Genomic DNA, 14,535 nt, shown 5'->3' on the forward strand with positions numbered 1-14,535 from the left:
GAACGTCAGAATATAATTTACATAGTTAATAATGAAAATATTGTAAAAATATTTTTGGTTGACGAAAAAATAGTTTTTGAGTGATGACAAACAAATTTTTTTTTTAAACTTTTTTATATTTCGTACATTTTTGACATTTGGATACAATTATAATAAATTATCTACGAGTTGTTAAGTTTTCCCTAATTAATTTGCCACGTAGAAAACATAAGGTAGGCGTGTTATATATCAATGGATAGAGGATTTTGTCTACTTTTGAATATATGTATATAACTTTTGATAATTGAAAAATTCATGGAATACTTTTTTGAAAAATATGACAAAAAATGCTTTTTATTGAGTTTTTGCACAGATACAAATTCTTCAAATTGAAATAAAATTGTTATTTATGAATATTTTTTAATGAAATTTGACATTTATATAGATTTTTTTTATTGAAAATGGAAAAATAAAAAATAATTTTGAAATTTGTAATCTGGAATCCCGCACTTCCCATAAAAGTATTGAAAAATTGGATATTTTCGTTTTTTGGCTTAATATCTATACCAGGGGCGGAGTTATCGGAACCCTTTACAAAAGAACTAAGAACATATTGGGCCATCCAAAATAGGTTACTATATTTTGATATCCACTATGCGATTTGAGAATTTTTGCCCTAAATTTGAATTTTACATAAAAAATAGTTTTTTGAATGGACCTGGTTTTTTTTCATTTCAAATATTTGATGTAAAGTTAGCTTTTCAAAAAGTACAAATTCATTATACATCCTTTTAGAAATTTTTTAGATTACTAAAAGTACTTTTTTCTCAAAAAAATAGCGAAAAATCGCCTTATTTAATTTTTTTAAATTCAAATGCATGTGTCCAACGTTACATGCATTTGACGTTAAACAATTCTTCCTTTATTTGCTATATATATCTGTTGTTAATGTTATAAAGGAAAAATACAGAAAATCGGGAAATATTTTGAACCGCGGTCATCAAAAAACTGGAGTAGAGTGGGTAAAACAGTTGAAAATTTAATTTTCAAATGCGAATATCTGCTAAGCTATAAGAGATAATTGATAGCTATATAGGTTTTATATAGTGCTCGATAAGAAGATTCTATATTTGTAATTTTTTTTTTAAATCGGAATACAAACGAAGAAATAGGATAATTTTTAAAATTGACCATACTCGAGGTGTCCTACTTTAGGGACCTCTGGCCCAGCTCCAGGTATGTTCATGAGGTCCAGATTCAAAACTTGATAACACTTCCCCTTTACGCATGTGAAATTTCACTCAAATCGGACTAAGGGTTTATAAGTAACAGATTTATTTCCCTCTTTTTTTTCTCATACCACTGTGCATCGTTCACCTAACATAATCATTAGGGAGAATTTTCAATATTTACCCCTATACGTCAAATTTTGATTTTTTCATAATTGAAAAAATGTTCTACTGAGTGTACCTTATATTGCTGTGTCCTGATTTGATACCAAAAAAATAATAAATTTCAAATCCCAATGTTTTTTTTTAAACGAAAAACACACTTTTTTTTTTGGCATTTTTATACCCACCATCAAAATTTTGTCATTCGGTTTGTAACACATGGAAATATTCATCGTAGACCCACATAAGTATACATATATATTATGGGTTCTTATAAATTTCTAAGGCGATCTAGCTATATTCGTCCGTCTTTCAGTCTGTTAAAGGCACGATAAGGACTACAGGGAAGGACTTAGAAGGATGAAAGTTTCCTCATATATTTTTTATACCATTCACCTTCGTGAGTTTGTCATTCCGTTTGTAATTTCCACAATATAATTTTCCGACCCTATAAAGTATATATATTCTGGATCCATATAGAAAGCGAAGTCGATTAAGCCTTGTCCGCCTGTCTGTCCGTCTGTTTGTTCAAATCAACATTCCGAAGCCCCAAAATAACTTACATACACGATTCATACATCAATATCTCCGGTATTCTTCCGGCTCAGTTGCTATCGAGAAAATCCAAAATGGCTGAGATATAAGGAAAAAACCAGGACAACCTCGATTTTTGACATATTTACTTAAGTCATTTATATAGATAATATGGATATCTAATGATAGATATTTCGAAGAACTTTGCAAAATATTTTTTAACCCGAATTTTTTTTTACCAAAAGTTTTTTTTAAATATTAAAAAAAAATTTAAAAAACCCAAAAAAAAAATAATTTAAAATTTCAAAGAAACAATTTTTTTTAAATTAAAAACAACAATTCAAAAAAAGTTTTTTTCAAAAAATTATAAAAAAAAATTTTAACCTTAATTTTTTTTTACGAAAAGATTTTTTTCGCTAAATTTAAGAAAAAAAATATTTTAAAATTTACAAAAAAATTTTTTTTTAATTTAAAAAAACAATTAAAAAATTTTCTTTTTTTTAAATTTAAAAAACAATTAAAAAATTTTCTTTTTTTTAAATTTAAAAAAACAATTAAAAAAAATTTTTTTTTCCAAAAAATTAAAAAAAACAACTTTGGAAAAGTTTTAAAATTTTTATTTTGAAGAAAATTATAAGGATCGATCTATGATTTCTCCCAGTATCCATAAAGTTATTCAGAAAAATTAAGTTTGAAATAAAAAGAAACAACAAAACGATATTGACGTATCCGAACTTTATATAAAGTCCGCATACGTCAGTCACTTAAATAAGCACGAATCTCTTTTTATTCATCGTTATAATTCAATAATTCAATATTCAACACAAATAATGTTCATGTACATTATTTGTGTACATGAACGGTATCCTGGCAGTATCCTGGGACCTTTTTTTATATTTGATGTATTCGTCTGACATGCCAACTAACAATCGCACTCATACATCAACATTTGCTGATGATACTGCTATTCTAAGCATTCATGAAAACCCTCAAGAAGCGTTCCGTCACTTACAAAACCACATATTTGAATTAGAAAAATGGTTAAAACAATGGAAAATTAAAGTCAACGAGCAAAAATGTACACACATTACATTTACATTGCGTAGAGAATCATGCCCCCCTATTCATATCAATAACCAAACAATAATTCAACAATCGGAAGTGAAATACCTCGGAATACATCTCGATCGTCGTCTTACATGGAAAAGTCATATAGATGCAAAGTTGACTCAAATGAAATTGAAATCAATTCAAATTAATTGGCTTATTGGCAGAAACTCCACGCTTAGTTTAGATTGTAAACTTCTACTTTATAACATGATCATAAAACCGATATGGTGTTATGGCATACAGTTATGGGGCACGGCCTCAGCGTCAAATGTAGAAAAGATCCAAAGACGCCAAAACAAGTTTCTAAGAATGATCACAGTTGCCCCCTGGTATATCAAAAACGCGAATATACACAAAGATCTAAACGTGACCATTGTAAAAACTGAAATCTCGAAAAACGTACAAAAATATTTAAAAAAACTTGAAGTTCACCCAAACCCGCTGGCCCGCAACATAACAGATAACCGTGGCCACACTCGATTAAGAAGGAGGGACACAGCAGACCTAATCTAGAAGGAAGAATGCCAATTTAACCAAAACAACCATGAACACAAAATTTTTTCGTCCGGCACTGGCTGGACTAATTAAATAATAATATTAGATATAAGATTTGAACCACTTATTGTTAGTTCATTAAATAATGAAGATACAATAAATAAATGATGAAAAAAAAAATGTACATAGAAATCGTCTCACCGAATTTTTTGAAGATCGGCCAGTTATTAGTGATAGAGCCCATATAAAGTCCACTTCACTATTATATTGGGGGTGGGTATTTATATAAGATTCGGCACAGCCGATTATAACATTCTCGCTTGTTCTTGGTGAAGTCTAAAACGTGTGCTATTTTTGGTCGCGTTCGTGATCTCATGTTTATTGCTAATATATTGGAAATGGAAAAACACACATTTTCCACTAAATACTATCCAAAAATTTAAAAAAAATAAAAAAAATAAAGTGAAAACAATAACAGCCAGCTTTCACTTTAAAGGTTTACGAATGTCGCGTTCTTGACCTTGCAATTGCGTATCTACTCTATGAGTCACAATTTATCACATCTTTGGGGCAAGACGACGATATACAACTATTTTAATATAATTCAGATTTGTGTCTTTGAATTCTATTAAGCAAGATAAATAAAAATTTAATTATAGGAAATATTATAGAAAATATATAACTACATACTAACAAATTTATACTCAAAATCCAATTAAACATTTCTTTTAAAACTTATATATTTGTAACATAGGGCACACAAAAAGCCACCTCTACCTACTTAACTTCATGTGTAGACTTTTAGTTTAGAATGTTACAAGTTCACAATAAATAAAAGTACAAAATAAAGCAAAAATTAATTTTTTATCTCATAAATTTTCAACTAAATATACTCAAAGTGTGTTTCGTATGCCAAATCGTTTCTCGAAATTACCCATACGAAACTGTTAAGAGCAGTTCAATTATTATCACAATAACGATAAGAATATCTGCGACAACTAAAAATATCTATCTACCTTTTTGTATTTGACTAAATTTCGCATTGAACTGTTTACGTTTACTTGTTGTTTGAAAAACACTTTAACTGTTTAATATATTTTTGTGAAATATTTATTTGCTTGTATTTTGTGACTCTCGTAAAAACAAAATTTAATAACTTTAAAGCATTTAAAAATCAAAACAAACTCTAAGTACTAAATGAACCTTTGAAACAATAACTATCTAAAAATTTAAAGCGTTTAAAACGGCTTTGAAATGGTTGTGACGTGTGATATACAATTTGAAAATAATCCAGAAGCCACATTCTATGCTGGCCAGGTGATAACGGGTAAAGTTACCTTACAGGCTGATAAAATAAAACAAGTTAAAGGTAAAGTACAAATGAAGTGACTCATAGCTGAAAGCAAATACTTAATTTGCCTTAAAACAATTTTTTTTGACGTCACATATAATTAATGTTTGGAAATGTGTTTACAGCCGTTACTTTAAAAATAAATGGCTCGGCGAAAACCAGATGGTCAGAGAAAGGTTCACAAAATAATAGTGATACCACATATTGGGGCCAAGTGGACTATATGAATACGGTGACATGCTTATTAGCACCAAATGCTACTGGTATTTAAGTGATTTAAATTTTGTTACATTTTTGATAAAATAATAGTATTTGTTTGTTTGTTTTAGATCAAGCGGTTTTAATAGAACCCGGTATTCATACTTTTAGTTTTGCCTGCCATATACCTGCTAACTGCCCTTCATCCTATGAGAGTATTCATGGCCATATACGTTATATCATACAGGTTTCACTAGCACGTCCTTGGAAATTTGATCAGACTTTCACTAGGGGCTTTACTGTACTCACAATAATGAATTTAAATTACGACAGTCCTTTGTTAAAGGTAAGTGAAAATATTTTTTTGGACAATCTTATCGTAGGTCTCGTTTATAAATTAAAGATTATGAATATGTGTACTTCAATATCATTGTACGAGACATTTGTACGCATATAGAGTGGAATAGATTTTGTAAAAATAAGAGTAAAATAATTTGGTATTTATGTTACTATAAAATAAAAACATTTGAAGCCATGTTGCAAAATGGAGTAATGCCACCAATTATTGGTCTTCAAATTTGTTTGTCTGTCCTGGGCGATATTTGTCTTCCCTGTCAAAATCACCACTATTAAACCAGAATTTTAAGATTATTGTGATGTCGGATAGCCAAAGGGCACGATTGTCTACATTTACATCTCTAAAAGGCAGTCGTTGATAATATGATGGTTACTTAGTAGAGTATCCAAAACCGAAAATCGGTCAACCGGTTTTTTCATCTTTGTAAACTCGATCGATTTCGGTTTTCGTTATATTTTCGGTTTTCGTTATATTTTCGGTTTGTTAAGAAACCGGTTTTAATAAAATATATTTTCTAAAGCTCATTTAAACATATTTGTAGCATTTAACAATATTTCGTTAAAGATATAAAGTAATTGCATAAAAATAGAGCCTTAAGAATTAAACAATTTTTCATATTGAATATAAATTTAATATAAACCGGTTAAACGGTTTTTTTCAGAAGACACTAACCGAAACCGGTTAACGGTTTTTTAAAAGACAAAAATCATAAACGGTTTTTTCAAAAAACACTTTTTCGGTTAATCTGGAAACCATTTTAAGCACTTATAGGACCGGAACCATACTCTGAAACCGTTCCAGATAAAGCTATAGATATTCCACATACAGGAATATCGCTTTGCGGATGGTAGGCAAGCATGCAAGTTGCCTTGAAATCTCCTTTAACGACCATTGGCTTAGCTGCAAGGATAGGGAAAAAGAGGAAACGATTTTCCACCTGCAAATGCTCAGCCCTCAGTGTTAAAATGCACAGATTCCTGGGCAACAACATATTAACCATCCTTAGGGTTGGTCTAGACTTAATGACCTACTGGGTCTAATAATATCTACGTTGTAGGATACATTATAATGTAAATGATTCCCTTATGTTAGGATATGCTTTGTGAAGTACATCGTAGGAGATTTGATGTCTGATTTCTCAATAAACTAAATAATTGGCTTCATTAGAAGCCTGGGCCTATTGTGATGATGTTATGGACGGCTTCACCAGTATCCCTAACAGTTTGTAGAGTAACAATAATCTACATATGAATATTTAAGGAATTACACATATTTACAAATGTACCAGGATTCTTAGAAAATTGTTGGTGCCAGAGCTAGAGTTAATCTTACAAGGCGGATCTTACAAACCAAGACAAACCATTCCAATGCTTTTTAGTGCTTACAGTTAACTAGTTATATATATTTGGAAATTAAAATTTCAGTATTCAAAGCAATATCTTTTACGAGTCCAAAAATAAAAAAAATTAAATTCCAAAATTGACAACAATTTTTATTTTCTCACGCCTAAACCCGCAGCGAGTCTTCCCAAAAAAAGTTTGAATTATCTTGCAATTATAATTTTCAAGATATTTAGAAATAACTACATTCTTTGTATGGTACGGGACTCACCTCCTGTTTCGATCCAATCGATTTTTGGTTAAATGTCATGCAATCATAAAAACTTTAATTGCGTAAAGTTTGAAGACTTTTAGAATAATATTACCGAAAATAACAATTTACTTTGTACTATAATTGCCACTCCCACTAATCCAATACCGCACATTTTCAGTCAAACTATGTAAAATGATAAGAGATCTATTCGGACAAAGTTTGAAGAATCTCGCAACTGTAGGTCTCATGATATTGAAAATAACTATTTATATTGTTTGGGAGCTGACTGAACCCCTGCACAGTGGGGCAGAATAAAATTTTTTTGGAAAAAATCTAAACCGCTGGTTCGATCGTCATAAAATTTGACGTGGAAATAACCAAGGAGTATTGGAGGCCCTAAAAATGATCCACTGGCGGCGCTATGGGGGCTCAAAGTAGGGTACCTTCGGCATGTAAAATTTTTAAACACGTGCCATTTTTATACCCATCACCATCGTGAGAAGGGTATATATTAGTTTGTCACTCCGTTTATAATTTCCACAATATAATTTTCCCACCCTATAATGTATATATATTCTGGATCCTTATAGATAGCTAAGTCGATGAAGCCATGTCCGTCTGTCTGTCTGGTGAAATCAACTTTTCGAAGCCCCCACATAACTTACATAAACGATTCATACATCAATATCTCTTAAATTCTTCCGGATCGGCTGCTATTTAAAATCGAGAAAATCGGTCCACAAATGGCTGAGCTATAAGGAAAAAACCAGGGAAACCTCGATTTTTGACCTATTTTTTTACATATATCTGGATTACTAAGTCATTAATATAGACAATATGGATATCTAGTTAAAGATATTTCAAAGACCTTTGCAACGACGTATATAAGACCATAGTAAGTTGGACCTACAATGGGTCAAAATCGGAAAATTTTTCGGAATTTTTTTTTCGCTAAATAAAAAGAAAAAAAAAATTAATTTAAAAATTAAAACAATTACAAAAATTTTTTTTCCAAAAAATTAAAAAAACAACTTTCGAAAAAAAAAAAAAAAAAAAAAAAACATTTTGTTTACCTAAAAGTATTAAAAAAATTTTATTTGAAGTATAATTTGAATATAAGATTCGGCACAGCCGAATGTTAGCTCTCTTACTTGTTTGTTTTCATCCGATTGTTATACTTGAGGAGCCGCAAAAAAAAGGTACTTTTTCGAAATTTTTTACAAATTGATTATTTGGTATTTTTATAATATTTGTGTTGAAAACTTCTAGAAAAAATAAAATTTTAAAAACAATTCGAAAAAAGTTTTTTCCAAAAAATTAAAAAAATTAACAAAATGTACTTTTTCGAATTTTTTTACAAATTGATTTTTTGGTATTTTTATAATATTTGTGTTGCAAACGTCTAGAAAAAATCAATTTCCCAAAATTTTTAAATTTGAAAATCTGAGGCTCCTCATTTTTGGAAAGCGCTCAGCTGGTTCTTGAAAAAAATCCTATTTATCTCTTATAATTTCCAAGATATAGGCATTTCAAATTTGAAATTTTAGAATTTTACCATACCTCGGTCCGCCTTTTTAAAAATATATGGCGTACTTTCTTTGTTAGTTAGACAACTAAACTACCAATTATATACAAAAGATTTCAGAGCGGTATCTATTATCCAAATAATAATAAAAGATTTTCAATTTAAAAATTAAAAATTAAAAATAGGAACAATTTTAAAGATAATTCGACAAAATTTGGCAAAAGCTTTTATATTGCCCTAAGAACTAAGCCTATTTAATTTGGTTAGAATCGGTGTATTATTTCTCCTATCCCCCATCCAACTGCACTATTTGAAAATAGTTAAGCTCTTAAAAATATGTTAATTACTAGCTTGACCCGTTGCGCTTCGCTACCCCTGTCGAAGTAAAATAAAAAAATGTGAAAAGATTTTATAAGCAAATAAATTAATATAATTAATACCGGAATTTCTTGATTGTGATTAATTGCATACTATGCCGTTGAAGGTATTAAAAATATCCTGTGATTTTAAAAAATCTTGAAGCTTTTTTTAAGACATTCGCCTATTTTTAGTCAGACTCCTTATAATGATATGAAAGCTATTTATTATAATAGTTAAAGTAATGCTTCAAATGAGTTATTTTGTTACCATTGTAGATAAAATATATAATTATTCGAATATCAAGTAAATCTAATTGTAAGAGTCTTTAAACTTTGTGTAAATTACGTTGATGACAGTGTCCTGTTATGCCAGAAATTAAGAAGGGGTGCCACACACCGTGTTCCCATCCGTCCCAATTTTGGATAAACTTCATGTACTGGTAAGAAATGGATTCGTATAAAGTTTGAAGGCTGTCGCAATAATAGTTCCGCAGATATTTGAAAATACTATATACTTTGCATGGGAAGTTACACGCCCACTTATCCACTCCAGCCCATTTTCAGCTATTCTATGTAAAATGATAAGAGAGCTATTCGGACAAAGTTATTTGAAAATAACTATTTACTTTGTATGGGAGGTGTCACACCCCCTATTCCGATCCATCCCATTTTTAGTTAAACTTCAAACAGTGATACGAAATTGATTCGTGTAAAGTTTGAAGATAGTCTCAACTTTAGTTCTGCAGATATTCGAAAATAACTATTTACTTTGTATGGGTGGTACAAATTTTGCCCTCTTTTGTCCCTTTGTGGTCCAAGCTAAGAAAAACTATATAGTCTATTATTGCTTCCTAGTAATGGAATATCTATGTTCCAAATTTCAATCAAATCGGTGCAGCCGTTTACTCCTGACTGTTTAAGAACTAAAGGTACCAATTTTACCGGTTTTCCCCCTTTAAATCTATTTTTGGTCCAAGTATTAAAAAAAGATATAGCCTATTGAGGCTTCGAAGTAAGGATCTATCTATGTTCCAAATTTAAATAAAATCGGTTCAGCCGTTTAGGCGTGATGCTCAAACAAACCAACAAACAAACTTACAAAGACATTTATATATTTATATAGATATATGTAGATATAGATAAACATATCCAAATCAAATTCAGCACAAATAAGTTTTATATAAGCTAAACTCGTTTTACAAAATTTAGTACTGATCGGTTCACAATGTTCCATAGCTCCCATATAAGCACCATTTTCGAAATTTTATTTGATGTGCATAAATCTCTGAAATATATTAGTATCCAAATAAAATTCAAACCACCAAATTTTGTGACGATCAGTCCATAACTAGTCGTAGCTCTCATATAAGGATCACTTCCGATTAATCAATTTATCGAGCATAAATATTTTGAAAATGTTGGTATTCAAATAAGATTCGAAACAAATATGTTTATAATCATATTAAAACCAGTAAGAAAGTATGATACCCTACACTGAGTAGTAGGGTATCATACTTTCTTACTTGTTTTAATTTGATTTTTTTCAACATTTATTTAAATTTGTTTTGAAATATTGCCACTTTGACACAAAACGTAATCCGATTTTACTCAAATTTTCAGACCTTAGGGGCATAGCAAAACAGTTTATATAAGGCCCACCCTAATACGCACGTATATTTTATAAAGGGTATTTACCATTAAATTGTTATGTGATTACTTGTGGTTAATATGATTTTAGCTGATAAAGAATTTTACTACAGCTCTCAATTGCTCAATTTCATTGCAGAGAATTCTCTTAAAAAACGTTAAGAGCATTTTTATACTTATCGTTAACAAGATAAGATCAAGCGTAAATATGTATGTAGGGGAACTCTTTCTGTTTGTTCACAATTTTATCAATTCAATTGTTCAAACAAATATCAATACAGTATTTCAAAATTAGTTGAACAAAACGGAACAAATATAAATAATAGCAATTAAAAGCAAGAACTGAAACAGTAAAAATAATAAGTTGTTAAAAATAAGAAAATGGTTGTAAATTGCCTCATAGAATTTGAAAATAATGGAAGTGACACATATTTGGCGGGTCAAGTGGTGCGCGGAAAGGTTACTTTAACAGCAGATGTACAGAAACAAGTTAAAGGTATATTTGATGCGACAAAATTATACGAATGAGTCATCATCATTATATACCAAAGCCAAGTAAATTTAGTTTGATTTTCTATATTTTTGTTAGCGGTTACTTTGAAAATAAAAGGTCTTGCTCACACAAGTTGGTCTGAAGATGAAGGCATGGGTGATGATAAAAAGTCAGTTGATTATACGGGTCATATTGATTATATAAAATCGAAAACACAATTATTTGTATCTAACAAAGGGTGTAAGTGTTTCAATGTTTTATTTATTATCCCTTTAAAATGTAAGCTATTATTATTTTAGCTTCCACTGATACTGAGTTTGTGATCATAGAACCCGGTGTGCATTGTTTTCCTTTTACTTGTCACATACCCCCTCATAGTCCCTCATCAGTTGAGGGTTTCTCTGGTTATATACGCTACTGGGTTCAAATTACTTTGAAACGTCCCTGGAAATTTGATCAGATTTATACCAAAGGTTTTACTGTGGTTAATATAAAGGATTTAAATTATGATGGAGAGTTGAAGGTATGAAGGTCATTATCCATCTATATTCAATGTATTTTAAGCTAAAAAATTTGTTTAAAAACAAAATATTATTATAGATTAATAATTTGTATTTATTTTTCATTATTTTAGCTACCTGTTAATACCGATATTACCAAAGTTTTCTGCTGCGGTCCTTTCAAAAGTGATCCCTTACAATTACATGTACAATTGCCACAAACTGGTTATGTGCCGGGCCAACTTATTCCTGTTAGTATTTTAGTTACAAACGATACCAAAGCTCGGATTAATGAAATTTGTGTACGCCTGGTTATGGTGGTTAATCTGTTCAGTACACATCCGCTGCATAAGAGTAAATCAGAAACGAGAACTGTTTCTAAACTGATAGGCGATCCAGTGTTAAGACATTGTAAAAAACATTTCAACTATTTGCTGCCTATACCTGCCACCCCACCCACCTGCTATACTTTATGCAGCATCATACAAATTGCTTATCGCGTCGAGGTGGAGGCCAAAATGCAGGGTATGATGTTTACCAATCAATGTATTCACACACCCGTTACCATTGGCAATGTACCGCTACAAATGGATGGTATGGTGGTGCAACAGCAGCCCATGTTTAGACAATTTGATATAACGGAAAATTATGGCAGTGGTGTGGGCATAATAGAAAATAATAATGATCTTTCTACTAGCAATAGGAATATGGAACCTTGGTCTGCTATGGGTAATATCCGTAAGTAAAAGTGATTTTTATAAATTATTCATATTATTATTATTGTGTACTTTTATTTTCCTTAGCCGCTCCTGTCTACATGGAAGCTACTCATATGCCTCAGGGTAAACTTTCTGAGGAATCTGCTCATGATTATGGTGAAAAAAATTTTTCCCCCAAATATCCTGTGTTTAATATACCAAGTCCTACTAGCCTTCAGCCCTCGAATGGAGATGAAACAGATGGTCCTGTGTGCCCGCCGACGGTCACAGATCCCGATAAAACTACTTGGCTGTAAAATAAAATCCCCTGTTTTGTTAATATTTTTACATTTATAATAAAAAGTTGTTCCCTTCCCAGGAGCAAGATATTAAAGTTATATTATTATTAATTTAATAAGTAACAAGTAAGAAAGTATGGTCGGTCAAGCCCGACCATATAATACCCTACACCAAGTAAATGAGTAAAAATATTTTTCTTTTAAAATATCAATAATTTATATTCGTGAGTGATTTTCGGAAGTGGGCCTTATATGGAAACTATGACTAATTATGGACCGAACGTAACAACATTTGGTGACATGAATTTTGTATATATAAAACTTATTTGGACCGAAATTTGTGTAGATACATATATAAATTAAACATTTATTTTCAATAGGCTTGGTCCTTGGGCCGAAAACATAATATGTACCAAATTTGATCGAAATATCTTCAAAATTGCGACCTGTATTCTACCTTAAGATGGGTGCTAGACTAATATTTTTGGGCGTTATAAACATCTGCACAAACACATAATACCCTCTCCACTATGTTTGTTTAGGGTATAAAAGTATACAAAAAAAATTTGTACAATTTTTAATTTATATGGTGAATTTTGTGGAACTTTTTTCGAAAAAGTTTAATAACTTTTGGAAGTATAAACTGATTTTAATAAGTAAGGAGTGAGATCGAAAAATTCTTAACATACATATATGTTTATAAAAAAGAAACCACTAAACTTACAGCTTTAATTTTTTTTTTATTTGATTGAAATTATTATTACAATTTACAAAAAAAATTATTTTTATAGTTTTAATCACTAGTGATGAAATTTTGAACCTTTTTCGGAAACCCTTCCATTAACGTTTTTATAGTGCTTTCTGTCACTTTGCTCGAACATGTAGTCCATCTCCGTTTAAAATCTACCACACTTTTGGACACCTTTTTTGTACTCTTCAATTCTCTTTTAACAAGAGCCCAATATCTCTCCACTGGCCTTAGCTCCGGGCAGTTTGGAGGATTTGCCTCTCTTGGTACAAATACCACATTATTGTTCTTGTACCACTCAAGGGCTTGTTTGCCATAGTGACAGGATGCCAAGTCAGGCCAAAAATAAGTGGACACATTATGAAGTCTTATGAATGGAAGCAGCCTTTTTTGTAAACATTCCTTGATGTAAATTTCGGTATTTATAGAGCCCGTTGTAACAAATGAGTGGCTTCTTTTGCCGCAACTGCATATTGCTTGCCATACCAAGAACTTTCTGGGAAATTTTGTCTGCTTTTGGGTCCTAAACTTTTCTTCAACATTCCCTCGAGCATCAGCAACATAAAATTTTTGACCTGGAAGTTGCGAAAAATCTGCCAGAACATACGTTTCGTCATCCATTATGCAGCAAGAATATTTTTTTATAAAACTTGACTTCAATTTCCGTGCTCTGTTTTTGGCCTCTAAATTTTTAGTAGCGTTCCTGTCAGGAACTTTTTGAGCCTTGTATGTTTTTAAACCTGCATTAGCTTTAACTTTTCGTACCAAATAGTCCGAGCACTGAGCTAACCGGGCTGCTTTCCTACCGGATGTGTTGGGAGCTCTTTTGAAAATGCGTTCTATTTTTTTGGCTTTAGAAACATCATGTGGACCATTCCTTCTACCTGAACCAGGTTTTCTATCAACTGACAAGTTCTCCCGGTACTGTTTAATAACATTGGAAACAGTTTGACGGCAGACCTTTGTATGCTTGGCCAACTTTTTGTAAGACCAAGTTGGGTTTTGTTGAAAATATTTAATAATTTCAGTACGCACTTTTTTCTGGTCACTCATTTTAATCAGATTAACAAAAAAATTAATATAATTGACATTACACATAATAACTGACATGTTTTTCAAAGGTAACTTGATCAAAAAAAAATTCAAATAATACTTGGGTTAAAAAATGTAATGAAAAACGTGTGTTAAGAATTTTTCGATCTCACTCCTTAATGTCTTGTTTTTGTCTATACAAAATTGTATTTAAAAGAGTTTACA

General features: G+C 30.8%; 1 protein-coding gene across 2 annotated transcripts; it reads left to right on the forward strand.

The window, feature by feature from the left end:
- Window positions 1–4,624: 4,624 nt before the first annotated feature.
- On the forward strand, window positions 4,625–12,647 carry LOC135951579 (arrestin domain-containing protein 17-like). 2 transcript variants are annotated; one of them, XM_065501269.1, is made up of 5 exons: window positions 4,625–4,878; window positions 4,986–5,123; window positions 5,190–5,404; window positions 11,668–12,271; window positions 12,337–12,645. In XM_065501269.1, the coding sequence occupies exons 1-5, from the start codon at window positions 4,764–4,766 to the stop codon at window positions 12,546–12,548; spliced, it is 1,284 nt and encodes a 427-aa protein (XP_065357341.1). In that variant the 5' UTR covers window positions 4,625–4,763; the 3' UTR covers window positions 12,549–12,645. The 2 variants fall into 2 exon arrangements, with proteins under 2 accessions (XP_065357341.1, XP_065357332.1); XM_065501260.1 differs by lacking the exons at window positions 4,625–4,878; window positions 4,986–5,123; window positions 5,190–5,404 and adding exons at window positions 10,874–11,036; window positions 11,130–11,273; window positions 11,333–11,556 and having other exon boundaries at window positions 12,337–12,647.
- The last annotated feature ends 1,888 nt before the right edge of the window (window positions 12,648–14,535 follow it).

The sequence above is a fragment of the Calliphora vicina genome, chromosome 1, assembly GCF_958450345.1.
Source record: "Calliphora vicina chromosome 1, idCalVici1.1, whole genome shotgun sequence".
Lineage (NCBI taxonomy): Eukaryota > Metazoa > Arthropoda > Insecta > Diptera > Calliphoridae > Calliphora > Calliphora vicina.